Source organism: Diadema setosum, chromosome 11 (assembly GCF_964275005.1).
Source record: "Diadema setosum chromosome 11, eeDiaSeto1, whole genome shotgun sequence".
Lineage (NCBI taxonomy): Eukaryota > Metazoa > Echinodermata > Echinoidea > Diadematoida > Diadematidae > Diadema > Diadema setosum.
The window spans coordinates 20,130,409-20,151,062 of record NC_092695.1 but is presented as its reverse complement, the minus strand read 5'-3'; the positions used below and the strand labels follow the sequence as shown (position 1 = coordinate 20,151,062).

General features: G+C 38.7%; 1 protein-coding gene across 1 annotated transcript in view; it reads left to right on the top strand.

Moving 5' to 3' along the window:
- Nucleotides 1-20,654, top strand: part of LOC140235173 (uncharacterized) — a 94,373-nt gene that overhangs the window by 23,426 nt on the left and 50,293 nt on the right. Inside the window, exons 5-6 of the mRNA XM_072315208.1 lie at nt 770-899; nt 4,377-4,459. Coding sequence (XP_072171309.1) covers nt 770-899; nt 4,377-4,459 — 213 coding nt within the window. The remainder of the gene's footprint in view (nt 1-769; nt 900-4,376; nt 4,460-20,654) is intronic.

The window sequence follows — 20,654 nt, the reverse complement described above, 5'->3', positions numbered from 1 at the left end:
GGATCTTTGTTTGCGTAAGCAGTAATATGTGTGGCCTGTTGTTTTTGCAATAGTGCATTCTGTTCCTACTTCCTGGTGTAAGGATGGTGGGATGCACATAAAAATTGTGGTGTCAGCAAGTAAATGAACAGTATGTATTATTGATGGCTAGTATCCATTATGATTTGTTGGTTTCAATTCAATTCAATTCAATTCAATAATGGTTTTATTTCAATCGCATTGCAGTCTGAATTGCACGATGTTACAATAAGATATAACACATACACAATACGGATGAAAGATTTATAAAATTATGGTTTTGGTGTTTGTGTTAGTGTTGCTATATGTGTAGAAAACATTGTCCCTACTCTCCATCAGGTATGTGCGTAGCCTTTCATGCAAATACAAGAGTTGCACATAAGACATTACACAAACACTCTAGACATGGCCAGATACAATGTATGTCTGAGCATGGGAGCAAAATTCAAATTGTATCCTAGAGAAGTGATGAAATTGTGCTGTATTAATCCTTCTTCCCCATCTTGTGTCTAAAAGTGCATCTATTATACCACATCTTTTCGTATATGGCTAGAAACAAGCGCCATTACTGTATTCGTCTTGCACTTCTTGCATGACTATATGAACTTTGTGGTTCTGTGAAGATAATGCTAGTGTTTCAGTCAGAGATAATCACACACACTCACACACAGGCACACATTGCTAAAAAACAGAAGAAAAAAAACAGATCTTTATTACATGTCATTCATATCATTTTCCTTGTATCTTTCAGTCTTGCATCAAAACTCATACTCCAACAATCTTCCTCGACGTTGAGCTGGATGAGAGAGGCACCCTTTCTCAACCTCTTCCTCAGGGCTGGAATGCATTCATCTATGTACTCTCAGGGAAAGCCAGCTTTGGTAAGAAGGGGTTCCAGTCTTCATTCATGTACTGCATTGTATGTTGATCCCATGATACAAAGCTAGATGTTATTGTCATAGCACGGTAAGTTTGCTTGGAAGATTCTTTTGACATCAGTACTAAGTGTGGCTGCCATAGTAATTACTACTCTGTACAGAGTCACCCAGCATTTCGGGATATAACTTCTTGCACTATTCATTGATCAAGCACCATCTACTCATACGTATTGACAACCTGCACTGCTGTGCTATCGCTCTGTGATGCCATTTTATTTTTAGGTGTTTGTTTTGTTGTTGTCATTGTTGTTGTTGTTGCAACAGTGCAACCATTAAATTCATATTTGTTTGACGCAGGCTCATGGCTATGTGACGTCAGCTAACGGTCCTGCAGGACCAATACTGGTACTTTAAAAAGTCATCAATTAGGAGAGGCTCGCTGCGTGCAACCCTGGGGAAAGAAAAAGAGTTTGAGGGGTGACAAGAAATAAGGAAAATGATGGAAAAATATGTTGTGATGAGAGAGAAGTTTTGGCTCAAAACCAACGTCTAACCAACCCTCTCACCCTGGTTGCACTATTATATGATGTAGGGCCTACAGTAGCTCATCATATTTTCTTGTTGTTCACAAGCGTCTCTCAACCCAGCTTGCCTATCCATTAACTCCCCACCGGCATCGCTGCCCGACACGAAATGCATTTGTCACACTAATGATGTAAACTTGTTTGAAAGCTGATGAGATCCTGAAAGAGAAAACTTTCACCATAAGACTTTCTAGTTTTGCTGAGGGTATCTACATTTGTATCTGTTTGATTATTGTTATATTTAAGGTATTTGATGATTGTTGTAGTTAAGTTTATTTTTTTATGACATAAACAATCATGTCGCATCTGCTAAACTGGAAAAATTCTTGATCATGCAGCGGAACTTCTGCTAAAATGCCAAACAGTCTGCACTTCATGTGTAGTTCAGTTTGAATCTGTGAGAAACAAGGCAGTCATCAATAAAATTAAATGTTTATGTTTTGTTTCTATCGTTTACATCTTCTGCCTTACCATCCTGTCAGTTGCAAAACTTTTATTTATCCAAGCTCCACTGTAAACAAAAGACAAGACCTTGACACTTCATAGGCACCATTGATTGTTAGCTAGCTGTAGAAAATGAGGAAGAGCAATTTTTCTAAATAGGTTGATTGGATGTCATGCATAACCCAGGCACATGACGAGTCTAACTGTTGATATGAATCTTTCTCATAAAAAGAATGCTGTCTTTTTTTTAATTCATCTTTAGCAGTCAGAGAGAACTTAGACAAATAATACCCTTAATTTGCAGAATATGAAAGGTTTCCAACTCAGTCCTTATGAATTGAATTTCACTTTTGTTTGTTTGCTTGTTAATTTGTTTGTTTTGACAGTTAATGGAAACATTATTTCAGCAGATTTTTTTTTTATGATAAACACAGGATTGCTCCATTAATGCTGCTTGGCCTGCTTTGACATGGAGCATTTTGCATGCATCATTTTTTTAGAGTTCACTCAGTCACATTGTACTATGCCACGGAATGAATATGTACACTAGCAAAGGATGAATACAAGTGTAAAAGCAGTGGAAAAATAAGAACGAAGCACTTCAGAGATATATGGCATATTAAAAAAACATGATAGTATAGAGAAATGAAGTTGATTTGAATGGGATGAAAGATATTTGGTTACTGTTGTCTGTGAGGAGGAACAATTGTGAATGAAAGTAGAGAGGTAGATCAGTGCCGCTTGCTGTTATTTTTTTTTTCTAAATATTTGAGTCTTGGTTATATGTTATGGTAAGTGCAATTGATTCATCAGATTGATAACTAGTCTGTTGATGTAATTTATATCATGTAGAATAGGCCGGTTTACTAATGTATGCACAGATCTTTAATTTTGCACACGGCCGCAACCTCGGGCAAACAAAGGATGCAAACCTGCAACGTCGGCTGCTGCAGCTGTCCCCGACACGTCCCCACATGTAGACTTACGTGTATGTTGTGTACATGTGTGCGATGCATCAACTTCGATTTTACCTCCTGACATTTCGTGTGGCTCTAAATCAATTCCCAACCTTAGATGAGGGAAAATTCTGCTGTGATCAAACGCAATTTGGACTATAGTTTCGATTTTATGGAATTTTGGCTTCGATTTTGTCTTAAGTAGTTCTGAAAATGGGTGGAAAACACTGCTGCTACGGAACATACAACACTCGACCGCATCACTTCAAACGTCAATGATTTTAAGCATTATGATTGATTGTGAAATCTAAACTAGACAACGAATCTCTCATAATCGATATGTTTCCAAGGATTTTTTTTTTAAAGTTAGACTCAGACTGATTAGACCTCATGAAATAGAATGACGATTTTGACCTATTTTTCTATTAACGATAACAGTTGGGGGGCCTAGCCCTATATAGACTAGATCTAGAGTAGATCTAGACGTAGGCCTAGACCTAAAATTAAAAACAAAAACAATGATAGACCTAACCTCCCTGACATTCGCAGTAGGCAACATTTTCCCCCGTTGACTTATTCATCACGACCCAGGTCTGGTACGTTGGTTTGTTGATGTATGTTCGGTCGGCCTAACCTTAAGGAAAACACGAAAAGGGCTCGTGTCCGAAACCTCATTGAACTTCAGGCTTGAAAACACTCCCATCCGCGAAAAGACGGTAGTCCTCAAATGACTTGTATCCCTTTAGCGTTTCCAGTCATAGTCAATCCAATTGATGATCAGGTAGTTGAACACGTCAAAAAGTCCAAAATCTGGAATACTCTCGAAGTTGGATGTAAACCCAGCGAGCTTGTTAGGTTGCTCCTGCAGTGACCGGCCGGTGTCCGCCCGGGAGAGGTCGAGATCGACGGGCAAATCCAAATCGGCTACGGCAGTTGCACTAGTTTGATGAGTTTCTCCTTGTTGTAGCCGCTTGTGCTCACACCTATATCCCTAATATACTCAGTTGATTCCTTAACTGTCCAATTCTTCCATGGCTTGCTCGAACTTTGGCTAGAACTTGAAGCTGACGCCATCTCAAAGCAAGATTATAGCAAACAAAAGTTGTCGATTATCCGCAGCGAGTAATGATCGTAGACAATACACGCGTGAATGCAAAAACAGTGTGGCGCGCGCGTCCGCGCTTATTTTGCTTGCCCGACTTGGTTACAATCACTAGGGTCGCGTGGGGTTGACGTCATTATGCATATCATTAGGAAACCGGTCTATTGACACAGCAATTTGAACTTCTGTGAAAAGTTGATAGTGAAGACAATCTTATTTTAAATTCTTAGTCAAGTGAACTAAATATTATTCGCTAATAAACTTCAACTTCTTTCTTTTTGTCGCCATCTTTTTCTTACCCTCTATTTCTCTTGCTTTGTGTGTGTGTATGTGTGTGTGTGTGTCTGTCTGTCTCTGTCTCACAATAACTTTTTATACAATCTGTTTCACATAGGTCCACCTAAGCAACAGACTGAAGGGACTGAACGCGAGATATTGCTACTGACGGATGGTCAACATATAGAGGCTACCAACAAGGTACTGTGTGGCATGGAGATTTATTTCTTCCTCTTTATTTATTCAATTCCTTCCTTCTCTCTTTTTTTTTTTTTTTAAACAGAATATGAAAAACATTCAAGACATTGAGCACTCAGGGTGGAGCTACACATCACAAAAATTAGTGGTGAATAATATGTGCGAAAAATGTATTCGTAGTGTGACAAAGGTCAAAGGCAGTTGCCTGTGAAAAGCATGAGCGAAAATGAGTGACTGCTATCAGTGGCAACTGGAGTTGTGGAGCTGTGGAGTTACTGTCAGAAGCTGGGTATGTTATGAGTTGTCATCCATTCAGAACCACAAAGGCAATATTGCAATATAGTGGCTAGAATTATCACCTTTTTGCAGCCCTGCTGATGACTTATATCTACAGTAAGGGTTAAGTTGCGCTGTACATGTTTTCTTGAGTACCAAGATATCGGTACAAATGTGCTAAGTAATTATTGTGTATTCAACATTTACTTTTTATGCCTCCGCCACGAAGTGGTGCCGGAGGCATTATGTTATCGGGTTGTCCGTCCTTCCGTCCGTAATGAATTTTGTGGACAGCGTAACTAAAAAACCTTTTGAGGTATCCTCATGAAACTTGGCATGTATGTGTTAGGGGTGAATTTATGCCTATCAACGTTTGGGTGCACATGCTCAAGGTCAAAGGTCAACAGGTCAAGATCAAATGCTCAACATTTCACTATTTCCCCCATATCTATGCAATGCCTGAAGATATTTTCCTGAAGCTTAGTGTATACTTATATTACCCAATTAAGATTCTCTGGTCATGAGGTCAAAGGTGAAAGGTCAAAAGGTCAAGTAGAAATGTTAAGATTTTACTTTTTTCTCCATATCTTGGAAATGGTTCAAGGTATCTTCATGGAACATACTATATATGCATGTACTGACTGGCAGTGATTATCTAGGGAATTTTGGGTTCATGGGTCAAAGGTCAGGGGTCAAAGGTCAAGGGCAACACTTCAAAATGTTACTATTTCCCTCATATTTATGCACTGCCTGCAGGATTATTATTTTTTTTACGTGGTGTATGCATGTATAACCCAACAGAGATTCTCTGGGAAGGTTTTTTTTTTTTTTGCCAAAAATGTCAAAGGTCAAAAGGTCAAAGATCAAGTGAAAGTGCTGAACTTTACTTCTTCCTCGATATCTCGCAAGTAGCTCAAGTTATCTTGAAACTTAATACATATTTATGCATGTTCTGCCTGACAGTGGTTCTCTTATAAATTTTAGGGTCAAAGGTTAAGAGTCAAAGGCCAGATGAAAATGGTAACAATTTACCATTTCAATACAGAAATTGCACTTTTTCTCCATACCTTGAAAATTGCTCAATGCATTTAAACTTATGAAAGGGTCAAAGTCAAGTAAAAGTCCTAAAGTCCCCAAGTACATGTTCTCCCATTCATCCAATTAAACCTAGGTCAAGGAAGGTGAACATTCAACACATTTGTGACAAATATGTCATTTTGATAGTTTGCCAATTTTGTGAAAAAGTAATCACACATTGTCCACATGTACTACAGACCTATTAGGAGAATCATGCATTATGGCGGAGGAATACCAATCGCCATAGCGACATTTCTAGTTATCTTTGAGTTGCAAGATATCAGTAAGTCTTGCTCGTCCATGCAGACTGACTGATACCCACCTTTTCATTAAACTCATGGATAAATCAGACATAGAATGTACAGGTGCAGACATACAGTAAGGTGTCCACAGCGATATGGCTCATTGGAACATCTCAAAATTGCTGTTAGTTTGTTGACGGCATCTCTTTCTTTTTTAGAATTGAGTAGATTATTTCTTTAACCCGTTGAGGGCGAACTGATTTTGCTACAACACACATTTCCCATAGACGCCTGCCCGAGTATACTTGGGACTCATTCTTAACGAATTAATATTTAAAGGTAATGTCCCTGAAATTGCATGGGATACCTGTATGTGTATTAACATAAATAGAAATTTTCTGCAGCAACAGAGGACTGAGGATGGAAACTCCCTTTAAAAGTATGCCACTATCAAGGGTCACAGAGGTATCCACATTTAAATGGGAAGTCCAGACAATTTTCATAATTTCACATCATGTAGTACATAAATTGACAGCTTCATGTAAAGATTTGTGGAATTTATTGTGGTTCTTGAGCAGAGAAGCCAATACTCTGAAAAACCCTTAAAACAAATTACACTGGACAATAGCGATGACATAGAGGCTCACATATTTCAGAAATGTAGCAGTGTACGTGTAATTCATTACAATACTGCTTGCTTTTAACAAGTTCACCTGAGTGTGTAGAATCTATGCATGCCTTCTTCTTTTGTTGTGCTTTCTTTAGCTCCAACTCATGCATTCTTAAAATGGTGAGGCTGCCATGTCATCATCAATAGCCATGTTCAGACGTATTTCTAGTCAGAGGAAAGTTTTATGGCGCTGCAATCAGAATTCACATTTATACTTATCTTACCACGACCCTGTGTCCACACGACGGTCGTGGGAAGAAACTCCAACCAATTTACCACGGCCTTCGTGGGGATCACCGTGGAGGGTCGGTGTAACTTCCGGAAGTGGTAGCGCCGCACACATCAACCATACCATTGTTTTTTACCAGCGGCATTTATCTTCTCCATTCTTGTTGATGAGAATTTCTGAGCGCTAGCTTCTCTGTCTCGATCGACTAATTTTCATAGAATTGTACTGCATGCGCACGGTTACTCGCATTTGACTTCGGAAGTTTTACCTACATTTGTAGGTCGTATATTCGTAAGGTCATAAATACTCCGAGGGCTTGTCCGCACGGGCAATTTACTCCGACCGGCTAGTCGTGGTAGCAAGATACTCCTGAAAAAACTCAGGAGTTTCTTGGTCGGAGGAAGAGGTCATGGTAAGTTCCCCCAACCGGAGGAAGTTACCACGACCTTGTTCAAACAGGCGCTACTCTGACCTTTCCTCCGACCTTCCTCCGACCCTTCCTCCGAAGTTACTCCGACAAAAACTGCCTCCGTCTGAACGCAGCTCTTGTTCATTGCAATTTGTTATGAATTTTGAAAACATTCTTATTCCTCATCCCCATCACAATGAATTCTGAAACTCTGTACCCAGTATAGGCAATTTATAGTTGCTCAAATGTAAAAGTCTGAAAATCGTGCGGAGGTAGTTGCTCAAATGTAAAAGTCTGAAAATCGTGCGGAGGTCCCCTTTAAAGAAAGCATAAGACAATTATGTGACCTTCACTTTTTGGATTGTTTTCAAGGCAGAGATAGAGTGAAAAGAAATAGCTGCAGGGGGAAATAAACAACAGAGAGAGAGAGAGAAAGTCAGCCCAGCAGTGCCTTTTACTGCCAGAGATTGAACTGAAATATACAACATGTATTTTTACTTGTGAAAGTGAAACCTGGCAATATGTGATTGAAACTGATTGAATGTTCCCTTTGTGGAAATTGGAGCTCATTCCTCTCCAAGCAACTATCGGGAAATGGATGCACACCGCAAATGGAAAACAACAACTCTGAGGCTGTTATCTGTTCTGTCTCTCCCTTTCCCTCTCTCTTTTTTTTTTCTCTTACTCTCTCTAGGCCCATTCACATACACCAAAAAAGCATGATTCAAATCGCTGTTCAAATAAGTTTGAATGCTTTTTTACACTCTTGTTCGCACTTGTACAGGAAAAACAAAACTGCAATCCAAATTGCGCTGGTTTATGAAAAAGAAAATCAAACCCAAACTGCATGGATTACAGGGTGGCCAAACTGCGCATGCGTGATTCTTGGCGTTTGATGTACAGTCGTGCCTGGCTTTGACCCAACTGTCCTGACGCGCGACTTCAAAAACTTCAACCAAGAGTACGTAAGCTACCTAGCTACTCACAATGTTCCACGACCAATCATTCTTGAATGACTTTATAATGCACCTGCTGCGTGTAAACTAGCTGTGAGCAAACCTATGTATGTTTATTATACTATATTACTGATGTTTATTCTACTATACTACGTTACAAATACGAGAGATTCGATTCTGTTCATGTTCATTTGGTCCATTTTTGAAAAGATTGGACAACCGGCTGTCAGTGCTCAGGTATACCAGTGCATAATAGGCGTAGAATGTGTCAACGATGAAGAAATCGCGGGGAGCATTTTGGGGATTGCTTTCACCGCAGACAAATTCACACGATCATCACGATGTTTCTCATTCTGGCAGCGTACGGGCCATCATTGGAAGTCACTCTCTCAGTTTGGTCACTGCTCAAGACCCCGCAATGTAGGAACTACGCCATGTGGGCAACTTGGGATGATGCACACTCTACAAAACAATACATAGGAAGAAGGGCACAACAACACACAGGAAGCACCCAATACATGCCGTGCATCTTGGGATATATAAAAAAAAAATTACTTGATTTCAGCACAACGTCCATACACACTTTGCACCGTACCTAATTGTGACCATTCAGAAACATCACACATTTTAGTGATGCACAGATCACAATTTGAATCTCACTAATAGTCACGATTACTATGTTCACACATGTACATTTTCAAAAGAAATAGGTTTTTTCGTCATGATTCAAATTGCAACCCAAATAATCCCAACTCTTGGTGGCTGTGTGAATGGGGGCCTCGGTTTCTTTCACTTTTATCTCTATAGTCCTGCTTCAAGAAAAAGAAGTGAAATCTGTCCTTTTGTGTCATTGCCATGTCTTTTTGATATTTGGTTTAATCCAGAAATGGCAAATTGTAGTTTTATAAAAAGAAAAGCAATAGAGAGAGAGAAAGAGAAGAAAATTTTGCTTAACCTGTGAGAAAGAGGAAGGAACATGTGTGTCTGGGACATATGGTCTTCACCTCTCTCTGCGCCCGTCAGGATCCCACCCCAACCCCCTTGACGTCAACAAATGCAGTATTTATAGGGAGTCCTGTTCCTCTCCTCCCCATTATTTTGGTGCTGAGATAACCCTGCCTTTCCTGCCATCCCTTTTCCTCTTCCAGCAATCAGATCAGGAAAACTATGCAGTGATGTTTGCCGTCTGTTTTCACGTTTTACTTTCTTGCCTTCCCTTCTCAGGCAGAGTAAAAAAAAAAAAAAAAAAAATGAAATAAAAAGAATGAACTGTTCACCGTCCCTGCTCGTTCCTTTTTTGAGGCTGCCTCCATTTTTCATCTTTTTCATTGGAAAAACTGTATAAAAAAGAAAAAGAAGAATACCATCTCTTTTCACAAATTTTGATTTTTTTTCTTTGTTTTGAAAAAAAAGATTGCATCAGTATATTTCAATTCATGCATCAACTTTTTTCCTTGTTGAGCCCGTAAAAAAACAACAACAACTGGTGGCCATCTTCAAAAATAGTTTAACGGGTTGTTATGAAAAATGTTCTTTCTACATGTTCGATGAAGAATGCATGCAGTTTTACGCAGATCAGCAGCCACGCCGGAATGCACCATGTTATGAGCTGACATACAGTGAGTCAAGTGTGAAAAATGCTGTCTCATTATAAATTTAGTTTTTGTTTGATAGAAGCTCACTGCTATTTTGACAGGTGTTTTATATCTATATGTATGTCTTTTGTTACCTGCTTCTTTTGTGTGGAACATTCAAATTGATATAAGGTTTGAACAATTTATGGGTCTGTAGTTCCGAGAACTGCACGGTGCGCATTATTCACAATACTGCCAATGTTGACAGTTCATCAGTCATGGCAAATTAGCTGTGAGTTTGTGCACAAACAAAATATTAGCTATCTTTGTACAGGAATTAATGGAAGATTAAATAGAAGTGCTTGGGATTATGTCTGTGTGGCCTGCTTGTTAAAGCTGAGAGAAATCAAGTTGGTTTGAATGGAATACACACAATTTCTTTACTGTTGAAATGGGAGGAATAATTGTAAAAGAAAGTAGAGGGTTAGATAAATTGCTCCCTACTAAATTTCTTGTTTATTCAAATGTACCTCCACCATGAAGTGTTGCCAGAGGCATTAATATAATAAGCGCAATTGATTCATCAGAGAGTATACCTTGTAGCATACAGAAGATATTCTGTGCTGATGTTAAAGGTCCTGTTTACCTTTGAGAGCAGTGATTTAAAAAATGTTCAAGATATCACATTTGATGCATACATTATGTGTAAATCTGTTGTATCACAAAACATCCTACCATATAAAAATTTCACTATAAAACCCAAAATATAAGGGGATATCACTATTTTTCTCATTAAACCATAACTATAAACGGTTTAGTCTGGAAACATTTTTATTATACATGTAACTATTGTTCACATTTTGTGTTTTTAACAATACTTAACATCGATTCAATGAATTCAATTTTTTGCAGTGGTTGTTTCTATCCCTAACTCACATTTTAGAACTATTTTAAAGCACTAAATGCTAGGTTTTTGTTTCTTCTGCAAATGGTAAATTATGCTTTTAAGAGTTAACAGTGGGGACAAAACATTGTATTTTGGTGTTTTTATGCCTCCGCCACGAAGTGGTGCCGGAGGCATTATGTTTTCAGGTTGTCCGTCCGTCCATCCGTCCGTCCGTCCTTCCGTCCGTCCGTCCGTCCGTCCGTCCTTCCGTCCGTCCGTAATGAATTTTGTGGACAAGGTAACTATCAAAACCTGTTGAGGTATCCTAATGAAACTTGGCATGTATGTGTATTAGGGGGTGAAGTTGTGCCTATCAACTTTTAGGTGCACATGCTCAAGGTCAAAGGTCAAAAGGTCAAGGTCAAATACATAAAATTTCACTTTTTCCACCATATCTATTGAATGCCTGAAGATATTTTCTTGAAACTTAGTGTATACATGTATTACCCAATTAAGATTCTCTGGTGAAAGTTTGCGTCATGAGGTCAAAGGTCAAAGGTCAAAAGGTCAGGGTCAAATACATGAAATTTCACTATTTTCGCCATATCTATTGAATGCCTAAAGATATTTTCTTGAAACTTAGTGTATACATGTATTACCCAATTAAGATTCTCTGGGGAAAGTTTGGGTCATGAGGTCAAAGGTCAAAGGTCAAAAGGTCAAGTAAAAATATCAAAACTTCTTTTTTTTCTCCGTGCCTTGGAAAATTGTTCAAGGTATCTTCATGGAACATAGTATATACATGTACTGACTGGAAGTGATTATCTAGAGAATGTAGGGTTCATGGGGTCAAAGGTCAGGGGTCAAAGGTCAAGTGCAACACTTCAAAATTTTACTATTTCCCTCATATTTATGCAATGCCAGCAGGGTTATTATTTTTTTTACACTTGGTGTATGCATGTGTAACCTAATAGAAATTCTCTGGAAAGTTTTTTTTTTCTTCTTTTTTTGCCTCAAAGGTCAAAAGGTCAAAGATCAAGTGAAAGTGCTGAACTAACTTTTTCCTCCATATCTCGAAGTGGCTCAAGTTATCTTGAAACTTAGTACATATTATGCATGTTCTACCTGAAAGTGATTATCTTATGAATTTTAGGGTCAAGGGCCAGATGAAAATGGTAACAATTTACTATTCAATTCAGAAATTGCACTTTTTCTCCACACCTGTACCTTGAAAATTACTAAATGCCTAAATGTATGAATGGGTCAAAGTCAAGTTAAAGTCCTTAAATCCCTAGATACATGCTCTCCTATTCATCCAATTAAACCTAGGTCAAGGAAGGTGAACATTCAAGACATTTGTGACAAACTTGTCATTTCAATATTTTGCCAATTTTGTGAAAATGTAATCACACATTGTCCACATGTACTATCTAGACCTATTGGGAAAATCATGCATTATGGCGGAGGCATACCAGTCGCCAAAGCGACATTTCTAGTTTTTTTGTTTGTTTTTTGTAATGGTGTGATGAACAATTCATGCAGTATTACACAGAATAATGGTAGTGCCTGAATGCACCATGTTACAGCGTATGTGCTCACAGAGATAGAGGGAAGTGTGAAAAATGCTATCATTCTAAAATGTGCCTAAGAAGCTCACCGCTACTTTGGCAGCTTTTTTATTTGCTACTTGCCTGTTTTGTGTGTGTGTGTGTGTGTGTGTGTGTGTGTGACATTTGACTAAATGTTTAACACAATTTCGGAACAAATGAGTACATTTGTAGTTTCCAGGAATAGCATGGTATACATTCTTTACAATAACACCAATACTGTCTTTATGAAACACATTAAGAACCTCACTGCTTCTCTGACGGCTTCCGTATGTATTTGTTAACTGCCTGTTTTGTGTGTGTGACATTCAATAGGATAACAGAACTTTGGAACAAATGAGTATTTTCCGCGAACAGCATGGTGTACACATTCTTTACAATAATACCAATATGATGTTCGGGAGTTCTGTCTTCATGGCAAACCGTGTAACTCCCTGCCATTAAAGGACAAGTTCACCTTCATAGACATGTGGATTGAGTGAATGCAGCAATATTAGTAGAACACATCAGTGAAAGTTTGAGGAAAATCGGACAATCCATTCAAAAGTTATGAATTTTTGAAGTTTCTGCTCAGTCATGGCTGGATGAAAAGACTACTATAGCATCTGATGTCACTTGTGTACAGCGTTATAGAGAAAAAATAAAGAAAATTCAACATATTTCGATTTTTCTCACCTAACAAAAGAACACTCGACTTCTCTCTTTTAGAAGGCAGGGGGAATAATATTACCCTTAACATACGTCACTAACAAGTCAAAGAAATTTGCACTTTATTCAAAAAGTAAAGTTTTGTGAAATTCTCTTTTTATATTCCTTATATCGTTGTACGCACGTGACATCATACACTGTAGTAGTCTTCTTATCCAGCAGTGACTGCGCAGATACTTCAAAAATTCATAACTTTTGAACGGATTGTCCAATTTTCCTAAAATTTTCACTGATGTGTTCTATTAATATTGCTGCATTCTCTCAATTCTTGTGTATATGAAGGTGGACTTGTCCTTTAAACTCAGCAATGAGACACAAATAAAATTGATAAGCAAGTTGCTAATGCATAGAACCGTATTATGTCAAAGTTGAATCTTAGGCTATCACTTAAAGTGTTCAGATTACATTTTTTTTTTTTTGTTCTGACCACATTTTTAACCTGTTGAGGACGGACTGATTTTGCTACAGCACGCATTTCCCAGACACCTGCTCGATTATACTTGGGACTCGTCCTCAACAGGTCAAGAGTGTGGGAAAAAAATTCATAAAATTTTGAGCTGGCCTATTCTTTGCCAATTATTGTTACCTAATCATTTTTAATATGACTAAATTCCTGGGTGTACTCAAAACTAAAGCAAAACTAAAACCTTAGGGTCATGCTGCCTTTGAAGGAACATGCTTGTGGGGAAAAAAAAAGAGAAAGTAATGATATGGTATGTAGTCAGGATGCCAAATATCAATAAAATACAAAATTAAGTGCTTATATTTTCACTTGGATGTATGCTTTTTTTTTCTCATGCCAGTGTACAATTTTTGTGTGGATAATTTATAGGAGAGTGACTTCTCCCTTTAAAGTCACTCATATATCTGTGTGTGATGCCTTTTTCCATTGTTGTGACACTTGAAGTCTCTAAATCAATCAAGTAGACAAAACATTTCAAAGATGAAAGTCATTTTTCCCCATTAAGTGAAAGTTAGAATGTTCACAGAGTTTCTTCTTGGTTAAGATTTTGAGGGTTTTTTTTTTCTTCTCTTTTCCTTTGTTTTTAATGGGCTTACCACATGGGCATTACTTCTGTGTCCATAAAAAAACCCCATTCATGATTATACATTATATACATTGTATGTAGATCTTGTTGCTTCATTTGCAAAGCATTGTTGGGAAGAGTCTTCAGATATTAGTGAAGAAGGTAACATGCAGCTTGTGTAAAGATGTTTTTCGATTAGGAAAAATATCAATTTTTTTTTTTGCGTTTTCTATCAAATGATTATATGTTTCATCCTCAGTTACGGCAGAGTAAAAGGGAGTGAAGCTCATGTACTTGAATGGAATAAAATAAACTTGAAACTTGAAAGAGAATTAACCCATTGCTTCTGAGATTCTGTAATTCCCATGGTGTTAATACAGGGTTCACCCAGTTCCCGTAGACAGCAAGTTAACAGTTGGGAGGAAAGGGTGAGGGAGGGGAGGGAGAATTGGGGAGTCGATGCCTAACCAGAACCACGTGTGCAGATTACAGGTAACTCTTGACGACTCGCCCCTGCTCCGCTGTGACCCCATCACGAGGAGAGCAGGGCAGCCTTGATTCACGGGGCACGATCCCCAACATGACCTGTTCCTTGACATAGAAATATGTCACAATCATTTCGGAAAATTGAAGACAAATCCACTTTATTCTGCCACTCACTGTACGAAGAGAAAAAAAAAAGGAACCAGAGCAACGCGGCAAGAGAAGTAAAAACAATGGCGAAAAGAGAGAAGTTCAATTGAAAGAAGCATTGTATGCATACCGTATACAAGGTAACATTACCTTCAAATATTTCTTACCTGATTGGTTATGATTTGAAAACCCTGCATGCAGTTTCTGCCTTTCGAGGTGTTCGTAATCTGAAAGTGTAGCCCTTTGCACGTTTGTTTGATCGCTTCCACCCGATGAAGGGTCAAGGGGGCAAGTTTTGGGAGAAATTCAAGTACATCTTATTTGGGAGGAGGAGGAAGAGGAGGTTGTGGGGGGGGGGGGAAGAGTTCTGCCAGAAAGTGTCTCTCTGCCGACGACGTGATGCTCGTGCATTTCCAGAGGACCTCTGCAATGACTTTTGCTATTACAGAGTGAGCTTGGCTTCAATTTGGCTCAATTAGGAAGCCAATTCCACGCAAAGCCCCCTCTCATGTGACAATCGGACGACGATTTGATTGCTGGAAAGGTGTGTGTGGCCGCCACGTTGGCAAAGGAGTGGGGAGTACGCTTGGAGGACAAAGGTCGGTCGATTTCTTTGAGGGTTAATCCCAGGAAAATATTAAAAAGATCTTTGATTCTCCCCTCCTCCATATCTCCCTCTCTCTCTATATCTCTCTCTCTCTTTCTCTCTTTTTATCTTCCACTTTGTTGCTGTGTGCGAACACGGAGCAACTTGGCGGGCCATCATCGTGACACAAACGCTGCCCCCTTGTGGCTTTAGGATGAGAGGAAATGACAGAAAAATTGATGAGGAATGGATAGAGTGAGAGAGAGGGGTAACTTAAGATGTTGACAGGAATGCATGGGGACGTGAGGGATTCGTAAACCTCTTTTTGAGAGTGGGGGGGGGGGGAAGAAGGCAAGGATGGGAGGAGGGGTGTAGGGGTAATAGGAAGAGGAGGCTCACTGGCTCTTGCTAGCATGAGGCTTAGGGTGTGATGGCAGCTGTTTAAGTGAGATCCACACACACACCCCACCTGTGAAAGTATCCATGCGCAGGTTTGTTGCAAGCGGAATGGTAGGCTGTTGGCACTGTCCATCAAGCCGGCGGTGCTGGGGAGGATGCAAGCTGCAGGGGGTTATGAAGCTTGTTGGAAGTCCTTGAACCGTGTCACTCCATGGTGAAACATGTCAGGCTCAAAGTCAAGGCTTTGACAAGCGTTCAAGCATGCCAGGATTCATATCTTTCTTTTCTTTCTCAAAGGTGAAAGCCTTCGTAATCTAGGAACATGTGTCTCATAGTATTACATGTATCTTATCAGGCTGTCTTCTCATTATCATTCTGTAAGGTAGGAAAGTTGAAAGTAAAGTAATGGAGTGTGAGGGATCTCAGCCATACTGCAAATGCCCAAGATTCTGTCACATGAAACATGAAAAGGGATGGTATAATTTCGGTTGAGATGGGTGATTCAGATTTAACTTGTTTGCAAGATGATCAGAAACCACTTATGAAATATGAAAGAGCATATAATTCTGAAACGTATTCAAAATTTATTTGATTAAAGTTGGTTTTGAAATGGTCAAGAAATTCAGAGACAAGGAGGTCCCAATAAAAGGTAGGACCTATCTTTTGTTAGGGCCACTTTGTTTTACTTTGTTTTTGGATATCTCTACCTTATCAAATTCAATTGTCATCAAATAAACTTTAAATTGTACGCTCTTTCCTATTTCAAAAGAGGTTTCTCATTATCTCACAAAAGAGTTGAACACCTGAAGCCCTATCTCGACCAAAAGTATACCATCCCTGTATAGTCCTTTGTGTTGCTCACATGCAGACCTTTAGATGCTGTTAGTAGTGATTTTGCAATGGCTTCATGTGGTGGGTACACCATGCCATTTGTCAACAGCAGAAAACTGCCAGTCGGAGCCACTGGAAACCAAGCCCGACCAAGGAAAATCAGCTAAACTCACCATTTTACGATTATATTAGAAATCTTGTGAATATTGTAGTTAGAGTTTCATCGTTTTGTAGACGGGCATACAATGCAGATGCTAAATTGATGGTAGGTGAAATGAGAGAACAAATGTGACCGTGCATCACAACACCAACAAAAAGTGGCATGCACTGATTTTGTGTTAGAACTGGAAATAGATGAAATGGGTCAACCCAGCCAATCTTGAGTTTTCTATATTTTCTTAAAGAGCAAGTCTTCTTTTTCATTATACTAAAGTTTGGGATCATAAAGCGAACAGGAAATTTTGTTTTTAGCAGGTTTTTTTTTTTTCCAAACACATTTTGGTGGAATAGTGTGATTAGGTGTTTCTCATGGAGTCCTCTTTTCATTTCTCAAAAACCATGTCCATACTCTTCACTTGCAACTCCAATAACTTTGGAAAGAATGATGCTACTGCATTGAAAGCTGGCATTAATCATCTACAGAATGTGTTAATAAAGCATGCTAAATGTCAGCTTAATCTGATAATCCCTACATTGTTGTTGCTCTGGTGGTTAACATCCTGTTTTTTGTTCCATTCATCACACAGCTAGCACGGCATGGTAAAAAGATAAAAGCACTTGAATAGACTCTGTACTTCAGAGCATCTTTTCTCAGTTCACACTTTCCAGAGTGTGTGCTTTCTTTCTAATATTAGGATAGGTTAGGAAAGCCCATTTGAATTCAGTTATACATCATTTCAAAGCTTAAAGTCTGCTCTTTCAGAATTTGCTCTTAACTAAGAATCCATGTATGGCGACTTATTTGTTGGTTTGTGATGCAGGGTCACAAATATTTCACTGAGTGTGCAATATAAGTGGGATAATGGATGCAGTGGCTCTTTTTAATAGTTCACCTGAGCCAATGACTGAACTGACCTATTGCGATTATTCATTGTCAGGCATGCCATGTATGTCGCGCATAGTGCGTAAACTTTTTACATTTTCATCTCCTGGATGGATTTCAATAAAACTTGACAAGTAGCATCTTTAGGTTGTGCATTTGTTGTTATTTTTTCCTCCTGGAACGGGCAAATGATGTGAACTAAAATTTGATCGAAATGGCAATTGATAAGCAATTTGGAAAAATTGAAAAGATTTCCAATGGCAGCAATTGGAACAAAAGATATGATTCCATAAAATGGAAAATCTAATGTAGAGCAAAGTTATTGTGATTGAACTTCTCTAGATTTGTTTGTTTGTTTGTTTGTTTCATCAAAAGATTAAACCGACTTCAGCAATATGGGTTTGATTGCATGATGTAAAGTTTTGGACCCACAGAACAGTTTTGGTACAAATGTGAATACCTGCATTTGTACTAATCAATTTGGCCATGTAGGACAAGAAATGCAATTTAATATGACTCAAGTCAGAAAACCTCAGAATACTGTAGTAGCATAGGATAAGCACAGCATAGGACAGGGTACCTTATGTCATTGTTTCTGAAATTATGAAATTGTATCAGTCTGTGTACAACCATTCCCCAAAGAGTGCAGCAACTGATCCAAAGTGCAAGTTTTGTCTCAAAGGGCTCCAGTTAGACATTTCTGTCTTTTATAAATATGTTTTGGATGAGGAAAAGAGTATATCAGTTTCAAGTAGAATTTATAAGTGCATTATGTTATGTAATGATTTGTTTTGATGATACTTGTAATTAGAGCTTCAGAAAAAGTACTCGGGTATTAACCTGTTTAAGACTAGACCCGAGTATTCTCGGGCAGGTGTCTATGGGAAATGCGGGTTACAGCAAAACCAGCTCATTCTCAATGGGTTAATAAAGAAGAAAGGTATATGTAAGGGCAAAGAAGATGAGAGAAGAATGACATAGCATTTATGGGTCACTTCATGAAGAAGATCCATATTTTGGAGGTAAGCCTTGCTCTGAAAACAAGCTAAAAATATTCGCTGAAAATAGCTGGAAATTGGCATATTTTTTTCTTCATCCAAGCATCCCTACTTTAGAGGGGTAATAAGACAAAGATGGTGAGACCCCACTAGACTGTTTTGACTTCCAGTTGGTTTTCATAATGTTGGCTTGACATGACCGACATCACTGAGACTGAAATTATGGGTTGAATTTAAACCAAAGCAACTGGTGATCTTCCTCCCGGTCCAAAAGAGCCAGTAGCCTTATCGAGCATTTAATGCGGGATTTGGGCGTAGTTTTTTATTTACAGAGATTTGTTATGATCCCAGATTAATTGTTTATTGCTCTTTATTGACGCCCTGATCCTGGCAAGCTTGTCACCATTGCTGACAGCCCAGGAGGCTTATCGAATGCTTCGCAAAGATTTGAAACACTTGTGTAAAATCCCCAGCACACATTTTGATTTCTTTCTTCTTTTTTTTTCTCTCTCTCTCCTTCACTTTTATTTTGCCATGCTGTGTTTTTATATAAAGTCCTTATTGGAAACTTGTTAAACAACAGTGCCACATCCTGTACCTGTAATGAGCCAGTGCACTGCTCTTGTCAATCCTAATGAGCTACATTTTCTCCCCTAAAGTAGTACATGTATGTTATAAAACAAATTACTGTAATTTTAAAGCAAGAAATATTGCGGGCATGAAATTTTTATGAATTGGAGCAGATGGCCTTTTTCTCAGCATAATACATGTATGTTTTGTGAATTGCCGCTGGCATCCAATGCATTATAGTGTAGACAAGAACTTTCATGTGCATTTTAATTTTGCAAATCTCAATGAAAATTTTGAAATTAAAATGCACACAAAATTTTAATTGTTTTAAAGTTGTTTTACAGTATACTCTTTCCAGACCCCCCCCCCCCTCAAAAAAAGAAAAAAAGAAAAAGAAGCAACAACACAGGGCAAATGTGGCATTTGTTATGAACAGATAGACCTGATGAATTGCAAACCAGGTCAGGCTATGAAAAGTTTCTTTTCCCGCATATTGTCTGAATTTTGTTGGGAGATGTTTACATGTCAAAATCAATTTTCAGGTGGGAAGGATAAGAAAATGGATGTACATGCAAAACTGAAGAATGCGTGACACAACAATGGTTCAAATATTATCTACTTCCGGTTCCACGGGGGCCCCGCGGACGGTACATTCGTGGCACTTGCACCGAACCCCGAAATTGTACAATTATCTGCGCAAATAGCTGAAGAAAGAATGAAGAATCGCTGAGAAAAAGGGGGTTTAGGAGACTCTGCCGAATTCTTTCCCAGTGACCCAGAGCACAGAGTGCACATCATACAGCGGGATCATCAAGGCATTGCTCCCCAGAGCTGACATATCTTTTTTTTTTTTTTTTCCCACTAGATCTCGGCATGAAGGATATGGGGAGGGGAAAGAGAAGTTGTCTAGCGATCTTTGATAACCATCGGATGCAGGCGGCCCCCATAGCCTCGGGCGCTTCACAGGTCTTGCCCATGCAGTGTAAGGGGGGAGAATGCTTTGAAAGAATTGTTGGTCTTGAATAGGTGGGGACAGGCATGTCTATGCTACCATCAAACTTTTGATATCAATACTTTGATCTCTTTTTACCTGTTGTGGACGAGTCCTGAGTATACTTGGGCAGGTGTTGTAGCAAAATAAACTGTCCTCATCAGGTTAATTAACTACAAATTACAGTGTAGAGAGAGAGAGAAGTAATTGAAAAAAAATGACAAAAATAGATATATTCAGATTCAAAATTGTACCGCATATGCAGAAATTATTGCAAGAGAGAGTTGCAGTAGATGGAGGAATTCAACAAAACTATGAAAAATTGACACATTCCTCAGAATATGAACAAATCAGCCACACATTTCAGAGTTGAATTTGCATTTAAATCATTCTGCTTCATCCGCTGCATGCAATCTTGAATTTGAAATGTCTCCATCTGAAACTGTGCCACAGTGTGATCACCTGTACTTCTCATTCGTCACAATA